The sequence below is a fragment of the Strix uralensis genome, chromosome 2 (assembly GCF_047716275.1).
Source record: "Strix uralensis isolate ZFMK-TIS-50842 chromosome 2, bStrUra1, whole genome shotgun sequence".
Classification (NCBI taxonomy): domain Eukaryota; kingdom Metazoa; phylum Chordata; class Aves; order Strigiformes; family Strigidae; genus Strix; species Strix uralensis.
In genome coordinates, this window is record NC_133973.1 from 72,298,548 (window position 1) to 72,311,886 (window position 13,339).

The 13,339-nt window shown below is 41.0% G+C and overlaps 1 protein-coding gene across 1 annotated transcript in view; it reads right to left on the minus strand.

The window, feature by feature from the left end:
• Positions 1 to 13,339, minus strand: part of COL4A2 (collagen type IV alpha 2 chain) — a 146,631-nt gene that overhangs the window by 99,539 nt on the left and 33,753 nt on the right. The window contains exon 4 of the mRNA XM_074859288.1: positions 4,812 to 4,892. Coding sequence (XP_074715389.1) covers positions 4,812 to 4,892 — 81 coding nt within the window. The remainder of the gene's footprint in view (positions 1 to 4,811; positions 4,893 to 13,339) is intronic.

Below are 13,339 nucleotides of genomic sequence, written 5' to 3' on the forward strand. Positions count from 1 at the left end.
GTCTAATTTGGGAAGACATTTCTTATATTCTTATTTTGTAAAAATAGGGTAAAATATCAGATTTCATCACATATATCAACTTACACTAACCAAGAGTTACAAAGGAGCTGCTGCCATTATACCAGCTTAGAAGCCAATTAATTGTGATGTTCAAGAACTACACTAACAGTTAATAAAATTATTTTATTGGATTTAAACATTTCCCTAAGATATAAGAATGGAATTGAATTTAGAATATCTAAGTGTTGTATTTTGTTGATTTTTTTTAAATTATGGAGAAAAACATCTTCTAGATCTAGCCCATGTATTAAGATTTAAACTCATATGGAAAATGCCTGTAAGTAAAGATCAGACACTAGATTTCACAACTGTATAGCAACCAAAAGCAGACAGAAATGATTATAGGTGAACCAGTGATAGCTTACTCTTGGTCATTGCATTAATGAAAGCAATATAATAGATGTCTATAAAGGAGTTATAGTGAACTCTCATGTCAGTCTTGGTTAAAAGGGATGTTTAGGCATTCCCCAGAAGTGGCCTTTACGGGGGTACATGAAGCTGTCTTTTCATTTCACAGTTTCCATTATTCCAGTCCCTTGCAAAAACAATGGCTAAATGGTTTGAGCACTGTTAGATGCTTGACTCAGAAAGTACAAAGCAAGATTTCAATAGACTGCATTTTCTCACTCTATAGAAAGATCAAAAAGATTTCTATTCACTTCCACTTTCTACAAAGCCTTCTAGGTTGATTATAAAGTGAGGTTGATTATGAACTTCAATGGGTCAAACAGTTGGTCATTGTACTGAAAAGAGTTATCATTTCCTACATAAGTGCATTCATGTTTTACAAATTTTAAAGGTGCATATATTGTACTCTGACGAATATATGGTTTGCAAAGAACTTTAACGGAATTTTAGGAGTTGCAATAAAAATCTAGAGGAAATTGAAAGAAACCAGAAGTTTTACATTTGTTTTTTCCTTTAGCCCAGGGTTTCCGTTTCATTCAAAACAGAATTTCAATACCTTATCAGTGCTTTCCTTTTCTCCTTTCCCTCATACCCAGGCACCTGGATACTCCTTACAGTATTTTCTCCACATGTAGCTTAGGGAGAGGATGAATCTGTTTTCTTAGAAGAATGACTTAGGAGAATTTGTCTTAGGAGAAAATGAGAACATGAGTCTGTCTCATCGTAGGGAGAAGATGAGTCTGTTGTCTTTCCTCTCCCTTTTCACCCTGTGCCCTCCACTGAGGCTTATACTGTGGTTACTTTTCATGTGTATTTGGACACTCCTTCAGGAGCTTCGATTTTTGATGGAATGCGGCTGATCTTTTGCCAGCTGTGAGAAGGGGAGATGATGGTGAGGCTGGTCCCCAAGCTTGGCTCCTGCAGCCCCAGCTCCAACCACCTGCCTACTTGCAAGATATGGTTAGATAGAATGGATATTTGCATCCAGCTAACTGTAAATGTGCACTTAGGTTAAAGTAAAATAACTAGCCTGCAGTGAAAAAGAACAAAGACTAGAGAGTCATTAGACGCTAGAAAAAAACCACTTTATGAAAGAAGTTTCTTTTTTTCCTCCAAAGGTGTGAACTCAAAAGTGAGACAGGAGGTGGGAACTTCAAGAGGATCATGTGTGGCCAAAGAAAGACATTCCTTTAGAGAAACTTCTCCGAGCAACAGCTCAGCATTTGCTGTGTATTGCAAACGTGGTTATCAGCAATGTCTTACGATTCTCTGACTGTTTGAATTCGGCCTGTTTTCCTTCTGTGAATAAGGCAGAAAGTGCCTTTCACAGGTGTACTCACAGCCCCGGGAGCAGCTCTGATGAGAGGTGGGAGGTTGTGGGTTAACCACTGCCTTTGCCTTGCTGCAGCAGCTCCCCCACTGCTAAAGCGAGCAGATGAAGCTTCTGCTGTTTCATATTCCTGTTGCCACTGGATTTTGTCAAGCTGTGTCTGAGCCCAGGGAAAGTTGCAGGGCTGAGCTAAAAATAGTGGAGGAAAACCTAAAAACACATACACCTTTCTGGTAGATGTGCTAGGTGCATGCACAAATTTCTAGTGTAGGTGGCCTTGTGTCCCTAGAAACTGCCCGTATGAAACACGATTCAACTTTCCTGTGCCTTTGTGCCTAACCTTATCAGTCCTAAACCAAAAACAGTGTAGACAGAAGCACAGGGCTTCCAGCTGTCCTGCATCTGGAGACCTGGCACAAATCACCGAGCCTGGCTGAATTCTCACACATCTAGACAGTGCCTCTCTGCCTCTAGCACACAGAAGATATCAGTGAGCGTATTGTCTAAAATCCACTTTTTCAAAAACAAAAGCCATTGGATTAAGACAACAAATGAAGAGAAGCAACTTTATTTGAATGCTGTACCTTAAGACTAACTGAAGCAATGACACAAAAAGCAGTAGAAGCACATATAAATAAAAAGTAGGCATTTTTTCAGAACTTTTTGACTTTCATAGTTTGCAATTGTATTTACCACTCCAACGAATTTACTTCATTCAACAGCTTCTGATATGCACACCACACAGTAGCAACAATCCAAAGAAAGTGCTTTTGTTTGCCTGATTTTGAGAAACCTGTCACGAACAGAAGGTGAATTTCCAGGGGATAGTAGGGCTGACAGCTGGCTGCAGACCTTTGCAGAGCTGCTCCTACCTGAGTTCCAGATGCCCTGCAAGTGACAGCTCTGTTGTACCCGAGATGGCGAGTCATTGCAGAAGCAGGCTCTGACAGACTGTTTCAAGCACTCTTACAAGTGCAAACACGCAATATGTCTATTGTGCATGTAATGAGTCACCTCGAACAGAAAACGTGTGTCGTGCCAGATTATACAGAGGTTTTGTGAAAATAAATAATCCCATTGAGGATTAGCATGAGACCAGAATCTATGCCAAATTTGACTAGTCTCTAAAGGCCAATCTTGTTCCTTAAACCAGATGTTTAACGGAGGTTGTGACATCTGAAGAGACCAGCAGACACAAAATACATGAAGTGTATGCTGACTCAGAATGAGGTCTATCATTTCAGAGAGTTAAAATACAATTTTTGAAGTGTTATAAAATTCCTTAAATCACTTTCCCCAATACTCCTTCACATCTTGCACAATTAACCGCAAGTAGCAAAATATAATTTATGTTTTGTAACATTCTCCTTTTCTCTTTTTTAGTGTCTACTTTAAGGGAGGCCAGTGTGATTAATTACTGGGGTTACTTACTTCCCTGAGATAAATCAAAGAGTGAAAATGGTGTGCAAGTACATAAAACCTGTCCTTATCTCCTAATGTAGACACTAAGCAACTCAAAGGAAGCTTCTCGTCAGTAGCACCTGACTGGTTCTCTACTCTGGTAATTTAACATTTTTAGCTTTACTAACCTATACTGTTATTTTTGCTTAGCTACCTCTTCTGTCTTGCAGACTTGACAACTTGAAATTAGAGGTTATTCAGTCAATAAGGTACATGAAAAATATCTCAGTCACAGAAGTTGGTAGTTTTGCAACAGATATTTTGATGAACTCTAGTGGAGAACAAGTACATCCACGCTTTGCTTTTAGAATAAAAAAAAATGACACTGAGAAAAGACATAGTAATGTCATAATTGAAGCCATTTTACACAGCATCAGTTTTTGACTTTCAGTGCCCTTGGAGGGAAGTGGCCAACTTCATGTGCTGGATGATGAGGGTAAGGCTGGAAGGAGCTTCAGTGGAAGCTGCGTCTCCAGGGAAGGATTGTTTGTCCTCAGCTTCATCAGTTTGCCATTAGATTATTGTAATGGAAAGCAGACTGTGAGCAGATCACGGTCAGGGGATGGGAGTATAACCATTATGGTCCTTATGGCATGATAATCCCAGGATCATCTGACTTCCATGGAAAGATTGGGACTTCTGCTGTAAACAAGAGTGTTCCTCGCCTCCCACCTACACTCTGACTTTCCTACCACCTCTTCCTCTGCTCAGACGTGGAGTCAAGCTTGAGGAATGTGATGGGAATGAGAATTGATGGCCCGCTGCATGGAGGGAAGGCAGAGAACTAAAAAATCTTATGAGGTTTGTGATAGCAGAAGGAGCATATGACCTGCTGCCACATCTCTTGCCTGACATATTCTTAGATATGGGTGGATGGAAAAGGCTGAGTCACCGTCTCAGCTGCAGAAGACCAAGCTGTACAGAAGGAGCCTGCCAGCCAGGGCTCCAAGCCATACAGGATAGGAACTGCCCTGTTTCTCGGAGCTTTTTGTGGCAGGTGGCTAATTCCCTCCACCCCATCTCCTTTCCTCTGCCTCATTCCTCACTATTCCCCAAAACAAAGAACAGACTATCAGCAACAACCTAACCCCAGAAGTCCCAAGCAGTTCCCTTCCAGCAGGGATTTCAGGTTTTGCAGGCCTGGTTCCTGTTTGCTTTAATGGAAATCACATGCACGTGGTATCTTTTCATCAGATACCATTTTGTTAGAAAGACTTCAAGAACATTACTGAGTGATTTTGTCCATATTCATTTAGGACTGTCACACAGTCCAATGATGTTCTAGCACACAGTGTCCCTAAAATTCTGATCTGATCAGATAGTCATGGCTGTCAGATCCCTTGGCCCTCATCTTTGACAGAAGAACCTGCTATATTTCATAACAAAGTATTCAAATCTATAAGCTTTTGAGAAAGTAAGATGAAACAATAACTTTTTCCTGAAAAAGAATAATTGTTAGAATACTTTTAGGAGTCTGATGCAAGTCCACCTATAGCAAACAGCATTGCGCTGGTACCACCAAGAATGTTTTACAGGAAAAAACGTTACTTACACGGCTTCCTTTTTCAGGGAAACACTGACATCCTCCACTGCAGTCTCTGCCTCCACATGGTCCTGTGTAAGTCTTTCCACCCTGAAAACCAGAACAAACATAAAATTAAAGTTAAAAGGTATCAGCTACAATACCTGGCACAGCGCAATAAGCTTTGATTAGCAGAATCACTGGGAACTTGCCCAAGAAAAGACCAGGATCAGATCTATGACTTCCAGTTGAAACCTCTTTAATATGTGCTCAGAAGCAGCCGTGACTGGCTTTCCAGTTTTCGGAGATCAGCATCAAGAAATATAATGTTACTCTATTAATTTCCCCCCACATTTTCAAAACATTGCAGCTCCATGCTGAGCAGTATCTCACATCTTTTTGACACATGCAACAGATATCATATAACAGAGGCACAGCTGCTTGGATTCTTCAGGGACATGGACTAAGTCCTAGGTCACAATGCAGCACATCCTTCTATGCGTGCTCTAAATCGTTGCTATATTTTAAAATATTTATGGGTGGACATAAAGGAAGATGTAGGTATCATGTTCAAAATCATAAGCCAAACTCCTGCACTTGCCTCTTCAATGGCTGCCCATTCTGAAGGCACCTAAAATTCCTAGCAAACAACCACTGTTACCTAGAAGTCAGACCTAGATTAAGTAGATGGCTGCAGTAACATCTCTCCTGCCTGTCCAGAACCACCTTGGCCTGGGCTGCAAATATATGGATCACAAAATATGCACCACTCCATGCAAATCCTTGGATGGACTCCAACAAGCAGGCGAGCTCAGATTACAGCTAGCACATAATGACTGCATGAAATGCAGCAGCCACAGTCACTCTTATTCAGAAACCCGAACAGCAGAGATGCTGTGCATGCTGTGGTGTGACTTTTATAACTGTAACTTAATAATTAGGAATATTGTGAAGACTGGCCTGCAGCCCACCTAAGCCCAGGGTTTTGAACCCCTGAAAGTGCCCCAGCAGCATAGTAAGTAATCTGGGAAAGGAGGAAGGGATTTCTTGCCGCTATTTCTGGTTTGTCCCACAGTGAATAATTAATAGAGCCAGAAGAAAAAGAGAGAAGGACTGAAGTCTAGTGGCTACAGGAAGGATGTCTTGGAGCCACTGCCCCTCATTCAGGGCAGCTGCTGATTTTCACATGCACCACTCCTTAGATAAAACCTCAAGGCACCCCAGCTGTCAGGTACAGTCAGGCTCCATGTTGCTTGCTCCCCTCCTGGCTGGAAGAACCCTGAATCCTTCACTGTGCTGTGGCAGGGACAAATGGTCCCTTCACTCTTCCTGCCTCCTTCATAGCTTGAGCACTTCATCTCTTGGAAGGGAGTTGACAGGGATATAAACAAGCCCCAAAACCAAGATGTGTGCTCTGAACTGCTATGCTGTTGCTTAAATAGGCAGTGATGTCTATTTAAGCTGCCTCTAGCCCTGACTCAAGGAGCTAAAACCCAGAGAGGGACCAACACTGCCATGCTTAGCATTCTTCATGTAGCTCTAAGCAAGCCCCTGCTCAACACATGGGGTCGTTGGGTCACATTTCTCAGGTATCCACTTCTGACGTTACACTACCAAGAACCTGAAAACACAGCTCTGGGCTTTGGATTCCTCCCCAGGAGCCAAATGAATAAAAAGTATGGAGCAGGTATCAGGCACTGCCTAAGTTTTCTTCTGGTCATATTTACACAACAGGTTCTCAATCTTATGACAAGCAGTAATACAGAGTTCCCCAAACAAGTTATTATGCTTGTCATGAGAGGGTTCATATCTGTATCTTAACTATTTTTATATATTAAAATACTTTTGTTTCAGCTTTATATTTAATTCTCACATTTAATGAAACAAGTAGGCTTTTCATACTGGTAAAAGAGGTCCAGACAACTGAAACCCTGAGCTATTTAAAGGTTAGGTGTTTTGATTCAGGAAATTATTTCATGGAGGTAACAGTGTTCTACACCATGTTATGAATTCTGCTTTATGTTTAGGCTATTGTTTAGAGGAAATAACAAGCCAAGATAGTTTTATAAACTCCAGCAGCTTCCTCAGGTTGGTCAATTTTTTAGTCAAATATTTGGATGGTCACAAACTCACAATCTCCATGGGTTTCTTTCTTTTTAACCTATCTGCAAATGAAATGTGCATCCCTTTCTCAGGATCCTTCATTTCACAGAGTTTCCCCCCCAATTCCTTTTCAGAAATTAAGAATAGTTCTATTCATTTTTATGGATGCTATGCATGGCCTGTGTGAACATATTCCTCTGCAGGATGCAAGCCTTCATTAAGGAGCAGTGTGATAAGTAATGCTGTCATTAATAAGAATCAATTCTGAACTTCTAGAGATCTCTTCTGTTGGAGCTGTAAACAACAGTATAACCCAGCCTAATAGTAACAGACTGACAGATACAGTAATTTTATCACGTGAGTTTTCAATTATGCCTACTGAGAAAACAACAAGGAGAACAATAAGTTTATTTCTTTCTTAATTAGCAGAGTGACTCTAAATTTGGTAAACTGTTGCTAAGGAGAAAATAGAGTATGAATCAGAACTATGGTGAGATATTTGTGCACTTGTTAAAAAAAAAAAGGAGGCTGCTAATGCTTATTTCAACTGGAAGAAGTTCAAGGTCTATTGTTTGTGTACTATTCACCATCCAACATTTTAATTTGCATGCTGTAACAATACCAGCCGCTAATGTGGGGACACAATTGTTTTCTTCCACAATTTTAGGAAGTTTTTTTTTTTTTAATTTTCTCATTTTATGTCCTTTTATGCACATAGATTCTTCAGATAATGAAGAGAAAAATCTGGAAGATTCTCCAAAGGTAGGGTACATAATGGGAAAACATTTGAGACCAGCACTAACATATCTCTACTGGATTATACTTGGGCTCTCCTTATTGCCTAATTTCCACTTCTTCACTTTTTGACTGCTAGTGGGATGACTCTGGGAGCTTTTAGTCACATGTAGCATTTTCTACTTTATTATCTATGAATGTTTATAATTTCTTGAAGGCAGATCATTGCACTGTTGTTTAATGTGACATTACTGGGAAGTTACAGTATAAAACATGGTTTAAAAGTTTGTTAATGTTAAAAAATAAATCTGTTAAGGATCCTTGTAAAACTCTGTCAAAACCAACTATACACATGAGCGTACAATTGAGATGAAGGGAAATCAAATGGACATGTATCAGTCAATAAACAGAATGCAAAAAGCCCAGTTTAAAATTTAGCGATGGACAATGTAGTTTTAAAGTATCACAACTATTTATGTCTTCAGGAAACCAGATTTCTGGAAACATTACACCAATGGTGACAACCCAGTGTAGTTTTGATCTGAGACAGGTGCCTGGACTACCTTTTTGGTCAGTGGGGAGAACAGTCAGTCCTAGAATACAATTCACCCCATCCCGATACTGCCATCTAAACGGATCAACTGCATCTCTCCCAGAAAGCGCCTACTGCCTTCCCTTAACTGTAAAGGTGGGTGGAGGTGACTAGCTTACATGCAGACATCCAACCCCTGTAGAAGCCTAAGGACAAGGAGATGAATCTCCTGATTTGCTCAATATGCAGGTAAATGGTGAAAAGTGTGTTTGCAGCAGAATGGTATTCTATGATTTGTGCAATCAAGCTGGAAGACTGGCAATAGCTCCCAATTCTGAAGTTGTCTGCTGAGAAAACCTTGAATTCCAGGTCTTGATCATGTTTTGGATGATCCCAAATTCCACTAATCTCTAAAAAGTCCAAAGTCTGGACAGAGTCTAGAAATGGTGTTTATACAACCTAATTAAGATTTCTGCAATATAGGTACAATATCTGGCTGCTACTACAGACCATCCAGAGAATCTCATCAGATCTATTTCAGACATCTGAGCTAAATCTCATCCTAGAAAGGTGATGGGATTAGAAAGGTAGTCTAGGGTAACTGGTTGAGATGTATCTACAGTGCAGATGTCCAGCTTCAGGTGAGATGAATCCTACACTAAGTGTCCAAATATCATCCTCAAAGCTAGCTATGGCCTCTAATGGGAACACCAAGTGTGAAGAAAACTATTTAAGAGCACAAATATGGTGTAAACACAAAATGGGTTATACCATTGCATTGGTATGCAAGCTCTCTGTGCATAAGGTGAGGTATTGCTTAATTAGAATTATATTAGGGAGTCTAAAGGCTAAAGTATGATAATTCTGCCCAAAAATATGTAACATAAATGAAATGTAACCGACATGAACCACAAGGTCAGAAGGCAGCCTTCGGAGGCAAGGATGTCTCATTTAGCCAACCGTAATGGTAACATCGTATCGAGCCAAAATTGCCTAGGTAATAGTGTCAGAAACACCAACTTCTGAGTATAACAAAATTAGGACCAATGAGGAAAAAAGTAACTAGGAATAGGTTGTTTATTTGGCAGCAGTAGAGGCAGCAAGGATAGTAAAAATGTAGAAGAGAAAAAAAGATGAATAGGGCATCCAATTAGGCGAAGAACAAAGATGGTGAGGATATGCTAAGAGCAAGAGCATCTGCAGGCAGTGGTGATGCTGACCTGTGGGCACAAGCCCACTGGGAGCCCTCTTGGGAGAGCTCACAGGTCTCTCCACCAGGCACGTCCCTGAAAGACTTGCTGTGGGAGGGTGAAGAAGGGATAAACTTGTAACTAAGGATAGGCTAACACCTGTATACCACTTGCAGGAGGAAAGGCAGTAGAATTGCAATTCAATAGCCCTTCTGCACGATTTATGAGATTTCTTTATAGCAATTTTGGATGAATACAAATACTAACAATAAGCAATGGAATTGTAATTCAGTGTTTCTTGCAGTGATGTAGTTGTGAATTATACTACTAACGGTGTGTTACTTTGCCAATTAAAATAGCATTTGGTTCTTAGAGGTGTGTTCTTTAATCAGCAAACATCACAATTTACATCTGACATTTCCAGTCTAAAGGGGGAGAGTTGGATTTGTGAAGAAAGACCCCTCTGCAAAGCTTCCACTTCATCCTGGAGGCACCAAAACATCCTGTCCATCTCCTCCTCCTGCTGGCATGAGGGTAGTTTTGCTTCTGGTCACACATACAAGTATGTGCCACCCCAGACATGTGGGCTCCAGCTGACTTGCTCTGGGATCTGAAAACCAGGCAGAAACTACCACACATGAAGGGCTGGAGACAGACCCCCAGCTCTGTGGGTAAGTGGCACAGATTTGCTCAGGTCCACAGTGTTCAAAGCTAGGCATCTCTAGAGCAGATTTACCTTGCAGAGATTGGGACAGAGCGGTCCAGAACAGATGAATATCTGCAATCCACTCTCTGCCCTCTTATTTACCAGCTTAGATTTCCCCACAGAGGCCCATATGAGTATGTCTAGCTCATGGACCCTGAGCTACTGGAAAATGTGGTTATAGCTCCTTTATTTTTAAAACAGAGCTGGAGAAGATGATGGGGTAGAGGAAGACCGAATGGAACAGCTTTACTCTGCCCCATTCATTGCACACAATAGCACAGCAGTCAGCACAGTCTCTTAGGAAATGGGAGACCTAATTGCAGTTCTCTGACAGAGAAAATCAAACACTTACCTACCCCTGGGAAAGCTTTAACCAGCCGGCTGTGAACTAGGTTGGAATGGATGGAGAAAGGGAATGAGGGAAGCAATAAATGGGAAGAGAGAAGAGGGACTTTTCCAACTCTCCTTTTAATATTGTTGGGTCACTGTGCTGGAATGAATATAAGATGGATGGTTCAAGGATTGTGAACACTACTTAAACACAAGCAAGAGAAAACATGTAAGTGTGTGTCATCTGTGTTTGTAAAGCTTGTATATTTGCCTACTTTAAATAGGCAAATTCTCATTTTTATATATGTGAAATAGCAAACATCAAATGCGGGTGTCACAACACATAATCATTTTTTGCCCTCTTTCTTTCTCATAAATTTTTTTTGTCCCCAAACAATATTACTTCTGTACTTATACATCTTCAGCCAACAGAAGAAAACTTAAAAGCAGTTTCCTTCAGCCAAACTCTTAAAAAACCCAGAAACATATATGCAGTTCTCTCTAAACTTTTCCACACATTAATGATTTATTTATTACTAATCCTGGCCAGGTTTGTGTAATTGTTATCTCTGCACGTCCATTCAAGCACCTTCACTTCAAGGGTTGGTATTCTGATAAAGAATAAAGGCAACCAGAGGACAGACCTCAAAGTACAGTTCTATAAGTACAGGAAGACCAGGAAATATAAGCCATTTCCTTACATACAGCTCAAAAAAAATTATGGAAATTATAATGAAAATATTGCAACTTGGAATCAAAAGACTCTGCACACCGACATTTTCTTTGATAAAGTTTTATAGGTTGCAGTTGTGCATTAACTTCTGTCCTGACAAGCTCCCTTCTGTTCTCTCCATCAATCTCAGCGGCTCCTCTGAGCTGTCTGTTTCACAAGAGAGGTTTTAGAAGGCCTGGGAGCTTGCTGAAAAGCTGAACTATGTCTGGGAGTGCTGACATACTGCATGTCTCTGCAGTGTGGCAATGAGCAGCACATTCAGATGCTTCACGTGACTTCAGCCTGGAAGTCCGGAGGGGGTTCCTGGATGCCTGTGAGGCAGCCCTCTGTGTCACCGCCAGCGAGACCAGACCGGCCCACACCTCCAGCATGGACCTCTGTTTCCACGTTTGACCTTCAGCTGATGAAACTCACATGAATTTCAAATTCTGTTTATAAGGCCCTGACTTAGAAACATTAATTTTCTGCTTCCTTTGGAAGGAAGGAGAAAAGAAAAAAGTAGGAGTATGACAGGGTACTCCTGCTGTTGATGAACCAGACAGATAGGAACTTCATTGGTTTCAAATGTGACTGTACAGTTGTATTTGCTCAAAATCAGCATTTTACCCCTTCAAGAGCTGAAAACATTTGTTGCCTGGATGCCAAACTTATTTCTCTAGAAACATCTATAAACAACCATTCAAAACAAGTATGGAGAATGCTGTCACTGGGGGACGCCTGGATTGCCCAGCATCAGGCTTGGTCTGGAAGACACTCTGCCCTAGAGTTACAATGCCAAAGAAGGAACCAGCCGTCTGAAACTGCCTGCTTGCAATCCAGTAGCTACTAGTGCACCGGACAGTAAGACCACTGTGAAGACCTTAATTGGCGAGGGAAAGGAGAGATAAATTGGCACATTCAGAGAGGAAGGAAAAGATGTGGGTGTGGATCCTCTCTCCAACTGTTCTGAGAATTATTTTGCTAAGAAATAATTCTTTCTTTCATATTTGAATGGGAGCCAGAACCTTTTCTAGACTGGATGCATGGCAACTGGAATAATTTAGTGTGTGACCTCAATATCATATGAATGTTTACACTTCCCACCAAAAGTAGGGGGAGCCATGTATTTACACATCCTTCAATGAAAAAAAACCTGTAGGAGGAAACTGGTCCCAGGAGGAACACGAAAAGACATAAGTCATACTAAGAAAGCTGGTCTCCTAACAACTGTCTAATGCAGTCTTTGCAATGCAGTGAGAATGCTTGTGGCATTCATTTATGAAATATCGGTTGGTGCTGAGTTTCACATGCCACCTCCCTCTTACGATGGAGTGTATAGAGAAAACTGGGAGGCAAGCTGCCAAGCAAGCAAGCAGCTTGCTTCGGTTCTGAGTCCTGGTGGGCATGGGAATGTCAACAGAGGAGTGTCCAAAGGCAGCAGTGCTCCCAGGGACTGGGATGCCTGTGCTCCATGTTTGAGGTGAGGAAAGGAAGGGCAAAAGAATACAAAGTCTCTGATGCTGAGAAGACCCCAACAGAAGGAAACTTGTCTTCTCAAGTGTGTCTCAGCAAGTATGTTGAAGACAGCAATGGGAAACATGAATTCTGCACATCTCAGAAGTGAAGCTATAAAAGACTTTCCTCTTATGGGCTGGCTTGTGGCTCTTGATTATATGAACTTTCTGGCACATGGCCTTGATTTGAAGGCAGCATTGTTTCATTTCAAAGTGAAACTTCACAGCTCCACATGTCACTTTATTTGAGGTACTATTTACCATCCCCTCTTCAAATTAAAAAGTTCTCTTGTTGCAGTCTCGAGACACTGCCTTGTAACAACTGCAGAAGCCAGACATGATACAGTGTGAACTTACGCTTCACATTTTCATAAAAGCATTTCTAATTTTGTGGCTTCCATCCAAACACATATTTACCCAGCAATCCAGATGGAATCCAGAAGGAGCTGCTGTGATATAGTAGGCATTAAAAAAAAAAAAAAAAGTAAGGTCTTTAAGAGTCTCAGTCAGAGAGTAAATCTTAAAAGCTGCCTAAATATACAGTACAGATACTTGAATAACTGTCCAGGGGTCTTCCCACTTGCCAAATATGAGGTTGTTTGCAAACAATACACTTCCAAGCAAGCAGTGTATGCCATGACATAGCTTTCTGTCAAGAAGTCACTGAATGGGGGTCTCATATTTTACAGGTAATGAAGTTGGATTCAGCTCCATTTTGCCTTTTTTACCCTCACAG